Source organism: Miniopterus schreibersii (genome assembly GCF_964146895.1).
Source record: "Miniopterus schreibersii genome assembly, chromosome: 8".
Taxonomy (NCBI): domain Eukaryota; kingdom Metazoa; phylum Chordata; class Mammalia; order Chiroptera; family Miniopteridae; genus Miniopterus; species Miniopterus schreibersii.
The window spans coordinates 53,445,850-53,464,369 of NC_138109.1; the positions used below are offsets into that span (position 1 = coordinate 53,445,850).

General features: G+C 38.2%; 1 protein-coding gene across 1 annotated transcript in view; it reads right to left on the minus strand.

The window, feature by feature from the left end:
- TTLL7 (tubulin tyrosine ligase like 7) overlaps window positions 1-18,520 on the minus strand; it is a 118,152-nt gene that overhangs the window by 52,307 nt on the left and 47,325 nt on the right. The window contains exons 8-10 of the mRNA XM_081145123.1: window positions 13,441-13,605; window positions 9,881-10,039; window positions 5,151-5,245 (exon numbers count right to left, since the gene is read on the minus strand). Coding sequence (XP_081001249.1) covers window positions 5,151-5,245; window positions 9,881-10,039; window positions 13,441-13,605 — 419 coding nt within the window. The remainder of the gene's footprint in view (window positions 1-5,150; window positions 5,246-9,880; window positions 10,040-13,440; window positions 13,606-18,520) is intronic.

Here is an 18,520-nt window from a genome sequence, read left to right on the forward strand (position 1 = left end):
TTTGCGCGATAAAAAAGTTCTGGAGATGGATGGTGGTGATGGTGGAACGACAGTGTACACGTACCTAATGCCACTGACTCGCACACTTAAAAATGGTTCATAGTAAATTTTATGTTAGGTATATTTTATTAAAAATTTTTTAAAATGAGTGGACATTCACCAGGGGAACAAAGCTAAAAGTACATTTAAATGAGAACACGTGCAAAACCATGAGACAGCACCACACAAGCATTTTTAGAAAAATTAATTATAAGGCAACAAAAAAAACAAAAAGTGATCCTATTGATGAGAGGTGCAAAGGCCAGATCAAACTCTGTCTCATATACAGTCCAACCATCAAAAAAGCCTTGACGCAGTGTTTAAACTTTACCTGACTGTGAAAACAGTGTGATCAGAATATGAGAACTTATAAAGATGTCTTCAAATATTGGCACTCCTCAGGGCTCTGCCCAGGCCCCCCTTTACCTCTCAATTATGCACCCCAACTGTGTGCTCTCATCCATTAGACTCAACAGCAATCCGTACATGGGTGTCAGTCACACAGACAAGTCTGTCTCCTGGGGGGCTGTACGTCAGATTTCCCACTTAACAATTCTGCCTGGGGTCCCACAGCACCTCAAAATCAGCATGTTTAAAAGGGAGCTGTCTCTCTCTACCTTCCCCCATCGCTTCTCTAAACCTGTTTCTCACCTAAAATGTTTATCTAAATCAGTGATGTACTGTCAAAAAAGGCATCCAAGCCGGAAGCCTAAGAATCATGAGAGACACTGAACTCCTACGGCAACGGCAGTGGGCACTCAATAAACACTTGTCAAATGGCCGGCAGAGCAACACAGTGGAGGCTGCAAAAAGGGGTGGAGGTTAGTGCTGGACGAAGGAAGAAAACAAACACTCCAGAGAGAAATGAGAATCCTTAAACTTGGCGAGACCAAGAAATTAAGTGATAGTCATACATTTGCCAGGATTCAGTTGATTCATAATAAAGGAAGGAGATAAAGATAACTCCCAGCTTTCTAGCCTGGACGTTTATATGGATGGTTTTACCATTAACTAGCAAAGCAAAGAAAGACAAAAGACCAGGTTTGAGTGATTGTAATTGTAAGTACTTTTCTGTGAGCATATAGTTCCCCTTTTAATAACTGAGCTACTTAAGGAGAGAAAATTATACTCATTTTTCTCTCTCTAGCTTCTAGGACAATATAAGCCAAGAATGTGGGTTGGAGGCAATTGACACGGTTAGCAGAAGAAAGGAGAGAAACCCAGCGAGAGAAATATGATTGAAGGAGAAGGTAATTCAACTTCTGGTCATATCGCATTTAACGTGTCATCAGGAGAGTCATCCATTCATTCATTTACAAATTAATCGGGCTGCTATTACACCAGAAACACCCAGTGTAAATGCTCAGCGGAGATCTGCAAATGCAAGACCAGAGCTCGGGAGTGGGTCAGGGCTGTCAAGGGGACCCCCAATCCCTACCTCAATACAGGTGTGGGTCTGAGACGCCAGTGTCTGACTCACAAATGATGCCACGGAAGTGGATGAGACTGCCACGGAGGAAAAGACGAGCGAGGCAAGAACGCAGTGAAAAAGAGGACAAGTAGGGGGAAGAAAGTAAATGAAATCACAGGAGACAGAGCCATGCTCAGAGCGGGTGCGGGGGGGAGGGGTCCATGGGGGGGGGGAAGGAGGCATCTGTGTTACTTTCAACAATAAAGATAAATTTTAAAAAAAGAATTAACCAACATTAAGCAAACTCAGAAAATCAAGCGTCAAAGAGGCTGCCAGCAAGGACAAAGTCTCAAGGGCAGGGTAGCATCAAACGGCGCAAACACCACACGGTGTGGCCTGTGAACGAGTTCGAAATAAGGGTCGGGTCATCTAATGTAACCCAATCTAATCTAAACTAATTAATCGTACGGTACTTCGGACTCACAGAACTCATGAGACTGTAACTATTTTTTCTAGCCTCTATTTTAACGATCCTGATACAACAGTTACAGAGAAAAATGATTCTTCTTATCAACACACACACACCCCCTACTCTACAAGGTTGCCTTTTCCTTTCATTACAAAAAAACAACAACACTGTTTTACTTATTACTATGTTATTATTTATTATTCTTCTTCTCCTTGTTCTGCATGTAGCCCCTCTCGTACTCTCGTTTCTGAAGGCTCCAAGGCAAATGTTTCAGGAAATTATTTGAACTGAAAGGGCGTCGTACCATCCAAGTACAAACGGGATAAATTCGGGTGCCTTTGCTATGAGGGTCGGTCTTCTCGGGGTTGTGATGAAATACCCTGAGCAGCCTAAACTCGTCTGGATGTTTTTGAGACTAAAAGCACATATTTGCACGATGAATTCTGGGATACATGAGTGTGTGTGTGTGGTGTGTGTGTGTGTGTGTGTGTAGAGAGAGAGAGAGAGAACCCTAAGTAAAGTACTGTATTAAGAAGTGTGTAGAATACCAAAGTATATACTCCTTGACTTCAAGGAGCTTAAATCAAATTGAAAGGAAAAATCAGCCATGCCCAAGTGAAAGAGCACAGAGCAGAAGAGAGTAAACAAAGTGATCAGCCATGTCTGATGCGAACTACAATTCCTCTTGGAGCTCAAAGAAAGAAAAGATTAATTTGCTTTAAAAGGAAAAGATCATAATAAAAGATGGAATTTGAGTCATAGTAAGGAAAGCACGTAGGGGAAGGAACAGAATAAATCATCAGTGAGAATGGGCAAGACAGGTGAGAAAATAATGAGACATCAGCTTAACTAACAGTTTGGGGTGGAGACAAATAGGAAATAAGATGGAAAAGCTAAGGCTAAGTTATATTATGAAAGGAGTTTAGGTTAAGTGTTGGCAGGAGAAATCCATTTAGGTTCTTCAGCAGAAAGATAACACACACACAAAAAAGATCATTGTGATAGTCTGATTAAAATGAATGTAAATAGGGAATGACAGAACAATTTATTCTATCCAAAAGTAAAACAGCCCATATAAAAATTAATTCAATAATATTTAATACATAGGCAAGAATTTTCCTAGCAGTCCCAGCTCCTGCTTGTGTCCCCATGATGTGCCCACCTCATACCCCGCCACAGATACTCAAGTCTAACACATACATGCTCGGGGAGCCCTCCATCTGGTGGGAGAGAAAAGGCACAGCTGCTGCATAAGCTTCATTCGGGTATGCTCTGAATGTTAAGAATTGTGCTAAGTTTTCTTAGTGGAACGACACTAAGAAAATTAAGGAAGATGAAGTCCAACTGTCCTTTAGTTTTAAGTCTAGAAATTTCTCACACTGTCTGAATGTATACATCTATCTCACTTTTAAGAAGACCAAAATCACCCGTAGATAAGATCTTGAACTGGTACCATCATTGGCAAAGTCAAAAGACATGCCAAAAAAGAAAAAGAAAAAACAAAAAGCAAACAAACAAGCACCCAAAAACAAAAATAGAAGGCTTACTTATACAATAATAGAAAATGGGAAAAAATAAAAAGGTATAGGCATATTGCTTTTATATCCTAAGAGTCCTGAAACATTGATCAGAAAGAATATATGCATCCCTATGTTCACAACAGCACAATTTACAATAGCTAAGATCTGGAAACAGCCCAAGTGCCCATCAGTAGATGAGTGGATAAAAAAGCTGTGGGACATTTACACCATGGAATACTATGCAGCTGTAAAAAAGAAGGGTCTCGTACCCTTTGGGACAGTATGGATGGACCTGGAGAACATTATGCTAAGCAAAACAAGCCAGGTAGAGAAAGACAAACATCACACGATCTCACTTATATGTGGAATCTAAAGAACTTAATAAACTGATGAATAGAAATGATTCAATGTCATGGAAGCATGGATCAGATTGATGAATGTCACAGGGATGGAGAAGGGCAGGTGGGTGGGTGGAGGGGGAGAGATTAACCAAAGAGCTCATATGCATATATGCACAACCCAAGGACACAGACAATCGTGTGGTGAGGGACTGGGGAGGGGGGTGGGAAGGGGTGGAATGGGTTATTGGGGAGAATAAGGGGCATCTAATATTTTAAACAAAAACAAAAAAAGAAAAGAATGTTTGAACAAGTTTATATATGTCTATATATGTCTATTTTTTTTAATGATGCTTTCCATTAAAGCTACTTTTTAATCAGGCCTCTGCTAAATGCTTAGAAACATTTAAAATAAATTGTGTGGAAGCATCCTACAACTTCTTTAAAGCTCTTAAAATGACAAGTACAATCAATTGAATCATAAAATCCGTAAGATTAAAAAAACCTTGGAAGGTCCTTCCATCTAACACCCTAAATGCTGTTTCAACACTTATAATTGCAAACATCTCATAACTTCTCTGAGAAGTTCAGTTAAACTTCTAAAAAATTTATTTCCTTATGAGCCAAAAGCTTTCCCATATAACAGCATTTTGAGCATCTGACATCCATGACCATGTACACTGCCACCGGCAATCCCACTTCTGGGTAAATATCCAAAAGAGCTGACACTGGGATTCAAATAGATCCCTGCATGCCGTATGCATTGCAGCATTATTCACAGTAGCCAAGACAGGGAAGCAACCTAAACGTTCATCACTGAATGAATGAGTGAAGAAAATGTGGTGCAAACACACAGTAGAATATCATTCAGCCTTAAAAATACAGGGGGGCTCCATCTACGCTTTTCAATGGGAAGGTTAACCCTCACTGAACAACCACCTCTCTTCTGTTTACCAGGCAGCAAGATACGGTGGGAAGACCTCTGGAGAGACAGGCAGGAAACCCACGTTTGAGATTTTTTACTTGCTGAATGACCTCTGGGCTTTCGTTTCTTCTTATGAGATGAAGAAAGAATCTAGAACATTTCCTAAATTAGTCTCCAATTCAACCTCATACTGTATATTAAATAATTATAGCAATACTCTTACTTAACCATATTTATTGTAAGTTCAGAGCAGTAAATGGGGAGAGGGAAAAACAGTATGTTAGAGAGAAAAAGACGCTTAAAAAGAAAAAAACTAAATGAGTTTGAAGAATAGAATCAAGAAATTCAAAATATAAAATACAAAAAATTTCAAGCCAATCCCATGTACAAATGAATGTCTATGTCAAATGTGGTGAAAATTTCCCAAAACATGGAGGAAATACTATACCTGATGTTTAGCAGCTTCAACGCATTTAGCAACACTCCTCTTTTTACATCATAGTCTATTTTCTGATCAGTTCCAAAGCTTGGAGCTCGATTGATCTAAAATTTACAAAGAAAACAATGAGAGTAGCCAAATGTGGGTAGGCCAATAAATATTCAATACATATTTGTTAATCTAATGTGAGATCCCCAGCCAGCAGAAGGACTCTACAATAAATCTCAAAGCTCTTCATGGGACGTGGCCTGGTTACTATCGCCACGCCTCCCTTCCCCATCGCCCTAAGTCAGGGCGTTGCAAGGAACTGACAGTTATGTCACCCCCTCCCCCTGCAGCCTTGGCTCAGCTATCTGCCCTCTCCCCCCTCTCCACTGTCTCCAACCCACTGCCCCATGCACTCTTAAGTTTAAGTTTAGAGAAGTAAAAGTGAATAATCCTGTATAATGGTAATGTAACAAAAATAATATGCATGTTACCAACATAGTAATAATTATATGTATGTATGTATTTAGATATAGAAACTAACAGTGCCCGCTTTTCACGGCTTCAGATCTTCTGGATAAAGTCATCTATTGTTGACCAAAAAATAAATTTTGTTTCTTCCTACCTGGATCTAACAAGATTTATCAATTTTCATTTCCAAAGGCACAGACTACATATTACTCAAAAGATACCATTAAGGGTGTCTGCACACTAACCTCTACGAGCTTTTCTGACTCTATAAGGACTCACGGGAATAAATGAGCCTTATGCAGTTGCTCTACTTCATTTCCGACATCATTGCCAGGATTTCATTAAGGCCAAAAATAAAAAGTAACTGTATGTACCCGGAAGTCCATTAGACAATATACTACCACTTCAACAGCTGGAATTTTGCTTTTGTCTTTGTTGTTGAGTTTTGCTGTTGCTGTTATGAAAATGTAACTGGAACAGTGTTTAAAAAAATTACTCAAGTCAGTTGGTTAGAACACTGCTGAGTTCAAAACTGCAGCTTAGCTTCATGACCACCAGATAACCCCACAGGCTATCTGAAAACATATATGCTACTGGTCACAGAAGAGGGCTGTCTTATACAAATCCACCGCTCCAAGAAACAAGGTAACTGACAGCATGCATTTTACAACAGTCAGCTGAGGGAAATACCACATTATGCTTAAGAAATCATCGAGGAATACAAATGCATCTAATTAGGAATGTGGCAAAGGGTCATGGAGAAAAATTAGGAAATAGAAGCTAAACAAAAAACAGAAAGATCAGCTGTCATCTGGCTACCTAGTGTATTGTTAACCATTTAATAAATGGTATTCCAGATATCTGCTACGCATACATATTTATAACATTTTACCTTCCCAATCCACATCTATATTTAACTATATGATTTTGCAATCTAAGTTTTTTCTCTTAATAGTGTATCATGAATATCTTTCATGCCATCATTTTGATGGGTGCATGATAGACTTTTTATAGATCTATGCCTAACTGTATTATTCCTTTGCTGATTTCTGATTCAGAAGGTGATTAACATATTCCTGTCTTTGCGCTGTGCTCTCAAGGGAAGGGAGTAGCTTGGTAATTGCAAGAACATCTATTTATTCCAGTAATATTCAAGTATTATACAGTATATATTCAAATGCTCTCTCTTAAAAGTGCAGAGAAAGGGTAATGTATTTTATATGAGAAAAGTTTCAACCATTCCATAGTGACTCAAATTTCTAGAATTTGTAATACAATTAATGATAGTTCTGCCACTACCTGTAAGAGACTATAAAATAAACAGACATTTAGGAACTGATGACTAAGTGGTTCGCTGAAATGTTATCTGTATAGAATTCCTTAGGTCCTCCCTTCTAAAATTGCAGTCTGCCAGGCACATCCCTCCTCCAGGATGGTGATGACGTTTGGTAAAACACAATCTCAGACCCCTCTCTCTTATCTATTTCAGATTCTGCCCCCGACTATCACATAAAAGAAACTGGCCTGTGAAGAAATGTACCCAAATAAACTAATACATGAGAAGGTTAAAAAAAACCAAAAAACTTTTTTCAATTAATATTTTGGATTTTTAAAATTTTTATGAGAACAGTAAAGAAAAAAATACAAGAAGATCCACAAATGGCTGACAGAAGAAACTCTAAAAATTCGCATTCTCTAATTCTCATTACCTGCCCCAATTCTAAAACAGACAAAACCTGGTAGATGTCACAGTCTTAAAGCTCAACAGCTTGTAAAATACATGCAAAAGTAAAAATTATTAGAAAGCAAATTAAATTAATAAAAATTTTTTAACTGTTAAAATCAAAACAAGCACAATCATTTCATGTACAAAAAAAAGTTTTTGTAATAGATTCTGTGCTCCTAAATTAGTGCTGTTCCTCTGCCCAGTAAGTTCCACCCACTGCACCCCCATTTCTCCCAGCCGCCAGCCCCTATTCTACCTTCTAAAGCCATAAACACATTGCTCTGGGTGTTCCCTCTTCTGCAAAGATTGTTTTAACTCTCAATCACACACACGTACGTAGAGAGGTTAACCTCTCTGTTGTTTGTGCGGCACCCTGTTCCCTACTTACACCGACAACATTACCATAAAACACACATCCGAGTCCCCCCCAAGACCAGGACAAGGGTTCTGTTTTATTCTTCTTGTATTCCCACCACCTGGCACAATGACTTATTGAAATTAATTCAAGCATACTTAAAGTATTAGCAGTATATTCATATTCCATCCAATTTCCACGTTTTTCCCTAAAAATGTTTTCTATGCTTTAAATTTTCTGCAATTTGCCACTACAGATCATTACTGACAATTAATCCGGTGAACTGAAAGTTACCACGGTCTCAGAAGCACCTTCTACCTTGCTCCACTGGATGGCACCAAAAGGTCTTTAACGAAATTTCAGAACCAGTACAAGTGCAGCTGGGAGAAGATACCGAGGAGAGATCCACACAAGGTTCTTTACACTGTTTAATATAATTAATGTTCGTTCTCCACAGCTGTTGGCTATTGTGGAGCCTTTTTAATGGTTCTGATTGATCCAGAAATGGTGAAAGAATGAATAGAAAGTGAAAATATGTTAATGTAAACAATGCTATTTAGCCATTGGTTATTGTGAAAATTTTTAAAGGTTCAACGGGACCTGGAAATGGAGAGAATAAAGTTAGGAAGAAGCAGTAATGCAAACAGTGGTATTTTGAGCCTTTAAAAAGTAACAGAATTCAACCATTCGGTCAATTCTGATTTACCAAGCTAAAGCTCCAGTTAGGCCAATGCTTTTAAAAACAGATAACTACCTAAAAAGTCCTTCTTGCCTGACACCCTTTCAGCTCCACCCCATGCACGTGCCTTCACTTCTTCCCCACCCCATCAGGGATAAAAGACAAGTAGCAGGGGTAGAAAAAACACACAGCTAAGAACAGGAAAGGGTGACTGCAGACAAAATAACCACCCTGAGGAAGGCAACGTCAGGCCTTAGGAAAGCGAAGGGCCTATAGTGCAGTCAAGTGCTTTGACAGCCCACGGAGGAAGCTAAGGGATACGCAAAATTCCTCACATTTATCTCATTTCTAGGATGGAAGCAGGAGCAAAATCGGAACACCTGACAGAACTGTGCTTGATTGGAAATATACACATTCGCTCAGAGTAGATTCAAAACACACAAGGAACCATTGCCCACCCCCCAAATTGGAAAGGTGTTCTTTCCTAAAAATATATTTTGAATGTTTTGATCTCACCTATCACTTGTTCAATTTGTTTTCACAAGCCTTGATATTAAAGATGTAACTGCCAACTTCTAAATCATTAACAAAAAACAGAGATAATCAACTTAAAATGAAAGGCAATCGTTGATTATATCCTCTATAGCAATATATTCCTTAAAAATGTAATTAATCTAATAAGCACGAAATGTTTAGATACGTGCTGTTTTCCTGATAAAGTTTCCTAAACACAGCACTTCGTGGCCATGCACTCTGCGACCCCAGATCAGGGAACTGCCGTGGGTACTACTGGGCCACATGACTTCTAAGGTTCCTTCTGGATATATCATAAATATAAATAAGACTGGAAGAAAACGTACAAAAATCTTAAAAAGAGATCTTTTTTCCACCCTGTATATTACTCTATATTTTCCAGATGTTAAGTGATCTTTTATAAATAAAAGTAATGAAGGCTCTACCCATACCAGGAACTGGCAGCAAACCCAAAGGCACACAGCTGACCGGCTGGACATGAGGAGAGCCCCAGGTATGTAATACAGCCATGAAGGAGCATTCATGCCACCTGGGTGTCAGGTAGTGAACACTGATGAATGAACCTGTTGGAGCCTCTTTCTTGGAGAGTTTGAAGGAAGACACACTGAAGACAGGGAGGCTGGGGTCCCAAAGCCCAAGCACCCACACAGAGAGGAAAGATAACAAACATCCAGAGTCATGAAGTGGCAGAAGCCGTGAGGCTGAGAAAATACTGGAGGAAGTAGATAAATCAGTAAAAGCAGATTCACACATATATTCAAACTTCCTGGCCTAGAAATTCAATACTAATTTGGGGAAAGTAGTATCAAACACATATTGATCCTTTCCCAGAACTGTTCTGTTCCATGAATTTACAGTCTTCTGCCCACATACTCCATTCAGGCCTCTTTCTGATCAGAGACAACTGTGCCAAGAACACATTTAAAAAACATTTGTTTTAATGCATGAGAACAATGCTAACGTCTCTTTCTTCTTAAAAAATGCCTTACCTCCAGAAGCCATGGCTTTAGTTTTCTGTCCAACAAAATATCAAATCCCAGGACTTCAAAGCACACACTTTCGCTTCCCGGAGGCTGCCCAGGTCTGCACATCCGATATGCGTGAAGGACATGAGGTTCCGCCACAATCAGCGTCTTAACAACCAACTCCTGCAAGGAAAGATTTTTTTAAAAGGTGAAAATGCCTTAGTTCTTTCTCATTTACACAGCTGGCAATGAGGCCTGGACTTACAAACTAGCCCTGGGGCATCTACTCCCACCACTACCCTGATTTCACTTCATCCAACTCTCCCCCTTCCTGCTAAGCTCCAGCCACATCTTCTCTGGCCCCTCCAAGTAACTGTTCCCTCTTCCTGGAACACTCTTCCCCCTATATTCCTATGTATTGATCCTAGATATGCAGAGGCCTTCCCTGACCCTGGAGTCAAAATCGCCACCCATCATCCCTTCCTGCATCACTCCACAGCATAGAATCAGGCTACCTTGTTTTGTTAGAGCAGGGTCCTTGTCTGTCCTATTGACAACCCCATCCCAGTGCCCATAATAGTGTCTCACATTTAGTAGACGCTCAAAAACATTTGTCAACAAAAAGTAAACTATTTCACAAACAACATTATAGACCTTCTCTTAGACAAAGGCTGAAGGGAGCTAGGACAGAAGCTAGGAGAGCTGGGTTTCTTTGTGCAGTGATGAAAGTACTGCCAATGGCTGTCACCATTTTCTGTGAGGAAACATAATACTACTAGGGTGAGTTACTGATGCTAATAAAACAAAAAGTTGTTTTACTGAAGTTGGAGAACAAGCTATGGATTGTTGAAAAGCTGTCTCACTGGTTTTTGCTTAGAATATATTGTCGTTGGAACTGCATCTCTGCAGGTACGACTGCCAAATGTAAACTGGCAAATAATAATGACACTTGCTGCAAAAGACTGATGTAAGGACAAATGAGACTCCACCTAAAACTCTTACTGTAGTGCCCGAACACAGTAAACCGTAAATAAGTATTAGCAATTTAATTACTACTATTGTTAGAGTTATTCTATTATTCCATGAGAAGTCCATCTCATATGTCAGGTTAGACAGAAACATTCCCCTACCTGGTGGGAGCAATGGTTAATGATATGGGAGAAGGAAATGGAAGAAACTAACCTCACTGTTACCCAGAATCCCAACCCAGACGGTATCTGGAGACAAGTGTCAGAGAGGCCATGAGAGGTTGTTCTGAGAAAACTTTATTCAAAACAACAAATTAATGGTAACACCAAAGAATATTAAGAAAGACAAAAAGCCACTTCATATAAATCTTTGGAGATATTGCTAACGCCACTGGAGACTACAAGAAAAAAAAGTCAAAACCTTGGCTAATAAGTGTGTGTAAAACAAGACAGCCAGGGGATATTAATAGGCCCTGATAACCAAGCTGTGTTTCTTCTACATAAAAAAGCAACACATTCCCATATGGACATAAAATATTTGGCAAAGAAAAGAATATTAGAGAGTATATAAAACCTCCTTGGCCTCCCTAAGCTATTCATCAAATGGCCTACTCATTAAATCATCCAGATAATATGTACACTCTTCCATCAAAAAGCTACTGTCCAAAAATAACAGATTTCTCCGCTCTGATTCTTCTGATCCACTGTGATAGAACACCTAGCATTATTAGGACATTTTTTAGAATTTCTACAAAATTGGCCTTGCTAAAATAAAGAAACAGATAAGTAATCACAGCATTATTATAATCCAATTATTGTTTGGATGCACTTATTCTCTCAAGAAGATATAATAGAATGTTAAGTTGGTGGGCATCTAACCAAATCCAGATGACAAACATTTTTCATGGAGCCCCTACACTTTTAAAACTTTTGAACGTATTGCCAATATTTATAAATCAGGAGATTTATGGCAAATTGGAAGAATGAACCACACTGGGCCCAAGATACCATGTGCACCAATGGACCAGTGCTGAGTGGTGTCTATGTCCTTCAGACCTCTCATGCTCTTCAAATTACCACAGTTCCCAGCACACCCTATTTGCTCCTATGCCAACCACTTCACTGTTTCTTACTTGCCTGACATCTAAGAACTTTTAGATTTACATTCTGTGATATAAAAATAAGGAGTAAAAAAATCAACCAACAAAGCAATCAACAAAAGGATAAATATAATGATGCTGATTTTTCTCTCTGATTTCTCAGGAGAGCCAAGTTCAGTGCAGAGAGAAAGTACCTATGAATTTTTGTGCCCATTTTCGATGATAGATTTATTTAAATTATATATTATTTGTCCTCAAAAGAAAGTCAAATCAAATTATACAGCCCTAATCATATTTTCAACAGACACAGTCTTCTAACTTGGAAGGCATCTTGATACTTCCGCTAGGATTCATGAAGGGTCTGTTTCCCCAAGGTTTTCTTCTCATAGGTTTCCCTCTTTCTCTTTCCCTTTACCTATCAATTGCACCACAAACATACATTTCTGACTGACTGCTTGATCTTGCTACCTGAGACAGTGTTTCAAGTTCAACACATCCTCACCATAGCCTTATGGACTTTGAAAAACTTAGCTCAGAGGTCAGTGCCTCCAAGAAGTCCCCCTCTCTCCCCACCCGCCCAAAGCTACTGTGTGGTTTTCCTCCACATCCCACTGAATCCAGGGCTGCCTCCCTGCTGTACTTGATACACTGCATTTCATTAACAATTTCTGTGTTGGTTTTTTCTGCCAAACTCTTAAGTGTTTAAGAACTGGAGCTATATCTCATAAATCTTCAAATTATCAGCCAGAGACAGGCTTATATTATGAGTTCAATAAATGTTTCTTGAATAAATGAACAAACAAACAAATAAATAAAACTTTTTTTCCCTCATCTGCAAAACAAAGCTGTAAATCTCCTCAAAATAAATCCCGTCCTACTCTATTTCAGATAATGCCACTCTCATTATCCCTATAATTACTCCTTAAAACTAGAAGAATCTCTGAACACTTCTCCCCCATTCTAAACATTCAATGAATTCCAATGTTTACCTCATTGCCACCCCTTATTGTGTTCAATTTAGGCCATTCTTTTCACTTAAACTACTCCCAAGTGCCTTCTTCTACCTACTCTTGGTCTTTACTCTAACCACCCTCTAAACTCATAGTACTTGGCTTTATTACTCTCCTCCCTTAAAAACTGGAAGTTAAGCCTTGATTTTCAGACCTAAAATTTGGCCTCTACATATCTTTTCAGCCACAAGTCCCCACGCATCCCCCACAATTACCCAATGTGCCAACCTGGACACTGACCACTACTTGCAGACCTCCATGCCTTTACTTAAGCTTGTGCCTTCACCTAGAATTCGCTCTCCCTTCCTTAGCAATGACAGTACTATGTATCTATCGAGGCCCATTACAAATTCTACTTCCTTCATGCAAACACATCTCATCTGCCCAAACTAATGCAAGCTACTCTTTATTTAACATGTCTTTAAATTAATTTAATTTAATCTGAGGTGATCCTTTAAATTAATGTGAGGAGAGACGGTTGTAATTGTGGAATGGTACACTCTTACTGAAATATCACTCCAAAACTTGGCCACATCGTGTTGATTTGCTTGCAGGAATTCTGTAAACCATTTGATGGAGCGTTTGCTGCCTCTGTTCTCAGTTTCATCCCTTTCGAAATGCTCATTGTGCTTGTTCACGGAGTAGTTTGTCAGATGCATGTATAACTGGGTCTGCAACAAGTAAGAACCAAAAGTATCTCCCATGAGACTCCAGAACCATGAGATTTCGCAGAAAAGAAAGCATCCAAAGAAAAAGATGATTTTAACATTTAAAATATACAGACAATTTCGTGATTACTTGTATAATTTCCAAATTAAATGGAATGGCACATTTTTCATAAAAAGATGGTGAATGTAGTCATCTATGTCTGCCATAAAAAGTATTAAAATAATAAGAATATAGAGAATAATTAAATGAAAGTGTGAGACTATATATTACTAAGCAAGAAAAATGCTCCTCTATTTTTGTTTTTGTTCATTTTTAGTTTGTTTGTTTTCAATGTTTTTGGTCACTTAACAGTTTTCACCCAAATTTGTTTTGGGGAAAGTGATTTTCTGAGAGAACATTCTATGTCTTTTCAAAGAAAAGTAAAAAATGAAAGCTCAAGTAAGTAACATAAACCAAGAGAAAGGACTAGCAAGCACAGCCTCTGCCCTCCCGTACTGATGGGGAGGCCACTTTGACTCATTAGGAGGACAGGGTGCACTTAGCAGACAATGCTGCCCCCCACAAAGTGCTGTACAGAGTCCAAATGATCAACAGGACATGTATAGTGCGCCACATTGGAGCTGTTATGTCTTCATCTCTTTATATCCTTATGTTTGCTGATACTGTTATTCTCAACTTGAAAAAGAATCCAAAATTTAAAGCTTCTCATAACTAACTGTCCATTAATACACATTTGATGGCTCCTTATCGATCTCGGAAAAACATTCATCAGGTCTATAAATCCTACCCTCATGACTCAGCTCCAAGAGGTTACTTTAGACAGCAATATTGCATCACAATGAATATATGCTCCAAGCACATCATTAGTATTTTGGTTTGTTAATAACCAAGTATATTCATATCACATTTTTTTCGCTGCCGTTACTCAGGTCTACAGTCTTAAAATCTTGGAAGCAAATATGAAGAACTACCTTATTTGAGTTACATGTTGCTTACTAACCCATGTGCCCACCACTAATTCAGAATTTTTTCATTCATTAAACAATATTTAAAGAACCCCTATGATCAGCAAGAATTTGTGCTCTGCACTGTAGATACAGAATGAACAACAGACACAGTCCCTACACTCATGAAACTTAGAAAAAGCTTTAAAGTGATATTTAAAAGAAAGAGCACAAACCGTAGGCTTGTCTAATTTTTAATACTTGATTTTTTTCTAAAAGAAAATCAAAATATTTCCTAGTTTACAAAATAGAAATCATTTTTTTTAATTTAAAAAAAAGGTTAAAAACTAATTTTTTGTGAGGTGCTCTCTGTTTGGCAAGAATTTCTTAAAATTGATATAAAAGCAGTAATAAAAACTCTAGGTACCCTAATAAAAAACTGAATAAGAAATGGAACTTTGCATTTTTCTTAAACATTATCTTTGTAATGAGTAAGTTTGGAATTCCCACAGTTCACATTTATCTTGACATAAATCACCTTCTAAACAGTTCATTGCCATAACTTAATCTAGGAAATTGATCATGAAATTTTAAAGCTATATCAGGAACACTGACGTATATTATGTCAACACCATTTTTCATACATGTAAAAACCAAAGCCAGGATAGTATGTGATTAAGATCACTTAGCAAAGTGAAACATAAAAGCCACATTTCCTGACTCCCAATCTTTCATTATGATTTCCTAACCCAGTGTCTGTAAGCAAATCATATACGATAACTTAAGATACTAGAATAAATCACTTTATCACCTAAGTGAGCTTCCAAGTCTTAATCTATCTCCTCTCATTCTTTCCTCTCAAAACCTAATTATCTGTTTACATGGGTATGATCCATTCTTACCCACTCCAATTATTTAAATCTATGAGCTGACAAGTCCCAAATTATGCCTGTAGCTGAGCTCTCTCATCTGAACTTCAGACCTACAGTATACGTACAAATGCCTACAGTGCAGACCCACTTGGAAGTCGCAGAGGCATATCAAACCAAACACAACAGCTTTTTTGCAAAACCCTTAATGTCTCCTGTATTCCCTACCATACTGAAAATATCCCATCTACAAAACTGCCCATGCCAATAATCTTAAGTGTTATTCTCAATGTCTCCCTCCCTCTCTCTCATTCTACAAATCTAACCTGTCAGTATATTATATCAATGTTATCCATGTTATCATAAATATATCTTAAATCTATGTAATTATGCCTAGGCCAGCCTTACTACTATTACTTTAAATTAAGTCATCTTTCCTCTCATATGTGGGTAGAGTACACCTCCGGGTTGTCTCCCTTACTCTAGTCTCTCCCATCCATCTATATACCTCCATCGCACATTCCCCATACTGCAGACAAGGTAAACTTCTTAAGACATAAATCCTCCTGGCCAAGTAGTTCAGTTGGTTAGAGCATCGTCCCGAGATGCCAACGCTGTGGGTTCAATCCCCAGTCAGGGCACATACAGGAATCAACCAATGAATGCATAGATAAATGGAACAACAAATAGATGTTTCTTTCTCTCTCCTCTCTTTCTCGCAAATATCAATGAATTAAAATTTAAAAAGACACAAATCTCATTCTTTTTCTCCCTTCTTTAAAATGTTTCAATGCACCCAGCCGGGCATGGCTCAGTGGTTGAGCATCAACCTAGGATCCAGGAGACTGTGGTTCGATTCCTGGTCAGGGCACATGCCCAGGTTGCGGGCTCAATCCCTAGTTGGGGGCGTGCAGAAGGCCGCAGATCAATAACTGTCTCATCACTGATGTTTCTCTCTCTCTCTCTCCCTCTCCCTTCTTTTCTCTAAAATCAATAAAGATATATTTTAAAAATAATAAATAAATAAATAAAATGTTTCAATGCTTCTCTTCTTCTTAGATTAAATTTTAATATTCTACGTATGGCTTACAAGCCCTGAAAGATCTGGCCTCTAGAACTCTCCATCCTTGTATCTGAACACTCACCCTTTCTTGGTCTGTATCTCAGCCATACTAAATGTGCCTGCTTTCTCCAGACATATCCTACTCCCTTTCGTGTCTGTGTCATTCTTCTGGCTGGAGTTGCACCCACCTCCACCCTGGCTAACCTTTCATTATTCAGATTTCACTTTACAAACCCCCTCTCAAACCTCCATCTCCAGCTGGGTCAGACGCCCTGCTATGCACTGCCATAGCACCCTCGGTTTCTTAGACCATTATCCTTACCATTGGCTATTATAATGGCTTATTTTGTTTTCTGCCTTCCCACTAGACTGTTTCTTTTGTGAGGTCAAGGACTGTATCTGTCTTGGTTACTGTTTTTCCAAAACCAGCACAAAGCCTAGAACGCAGCACAGTTCAAACACTACTTGATGACTAACTATATCCACACATATGACCTTTAGAGATGATACTTTCTTTTATTTTCCTACCCTGTGAAAACTTTGGTAGTTCCCTTATTCTTCCTTTGCCAGGCTTACATTTTACAGTTCATTAAACATAGTAACATTTATGATCAGTCATTATTTAATTTTGAAAATATGACCATTCTTAATAGAGTTAATTATGTGGATAATATTGGAGGAAAACAATAACCAGGCCTTTGACAAAAGGGGAAACAATAATTACTTGTAAGTTTTACAAATAAAAATTACAGGGTTAAAAGTTAAGTAAACTTTTAATTAACAATAAATCAATAGCCTGGCAAGTGTGGCTCAGCAGCTGAGCATCCATCCATGAACCAAGAGGTCCCCAGTTCCATCTTGGTCAGGGAACATGCTCAGGCTGGGGACTCGATCCCCAATAGGGGGCAGAAGGCAGATCCCCATGCAGGAGGCAGAAGATCAGTGACGTTTCTCTCTCATTAATGTTTCAATCTCTATCCCTCTCCCTTCCTCTCTCTCTAAAAATCAATAAAAACATTAAAAAATAATAATAATAAATCAATAAATACAGGAATTAAATTAGTTTGTCTTTCATAAAAGCATAAATAAACTATGAATTACAGTTTATGTCTTCATGATGAAGTATGATAATAAATTACATCATTAACTATAAATAACATTTATGACTTTCATCACTATATTACGGTCGCACAAAGGAAATCTTAATGGAAAAATATCTACAAAAAGCTACATTTAATATACTTAAAATTCACACTGAAATAGACAATTTGTGTCTCTCCTTTGTTTTTGGTCAATGTAAATTTACAATCTTTTCATTTGTTACAACAAAAATGAATAACTCTATTTCCTGATAACTTTTGTGTCCTCTGTTTCATATACTTTCTCCCACGTTCTATATGTTTAAAAAGTACCTTTTATACAAAGGTGTAAACACTGCTCAAGTACTGCCTCCTCTGTGAGGAGCTGAACACAAACTATCCATACTATACTCAGCTCCATAACACTTAATCTATATACTTCCCAGTGCCATATTATTTTTATTTCCAGTTCTATAAAAATCATTTCTATCCAGGACCACTGCATACACATATGTGCATTGAAATCCATCCTTAATCTCACAGCACCTAGAGGAGTGACTTTTCCTGATTAGCCTTCCTGAAGTAGACACCTTTTTATATTCTAATTTTTACAAAGCTATCTATAAGTTAGAAGTAGTCCTGTTTGTATATACAATCCTTCTAGACCAATGATTTTCAACGTTTCAACCTTTTCCATCTCATGGCACATATAAATTAATTACTAAAATTCTGAGGCACAACGAAAAATACAGTTTTAGCCAATCTGACACCAAAAAAAAGGTATAATTCTGATTCATTCACACTGCATGGCTATTGTTGTGTTGGTTGTTGTCATTTTTTTATTTGACAATCTAAGGGAAAAAAGGTCAGTGCCCCTGACTAAATAGTCAGGTACTGCATGATTTAAAAATTCTTGCGGCACACCAGTTGAAAATCGTTGTTCTTGACTATAAAAACTTGAG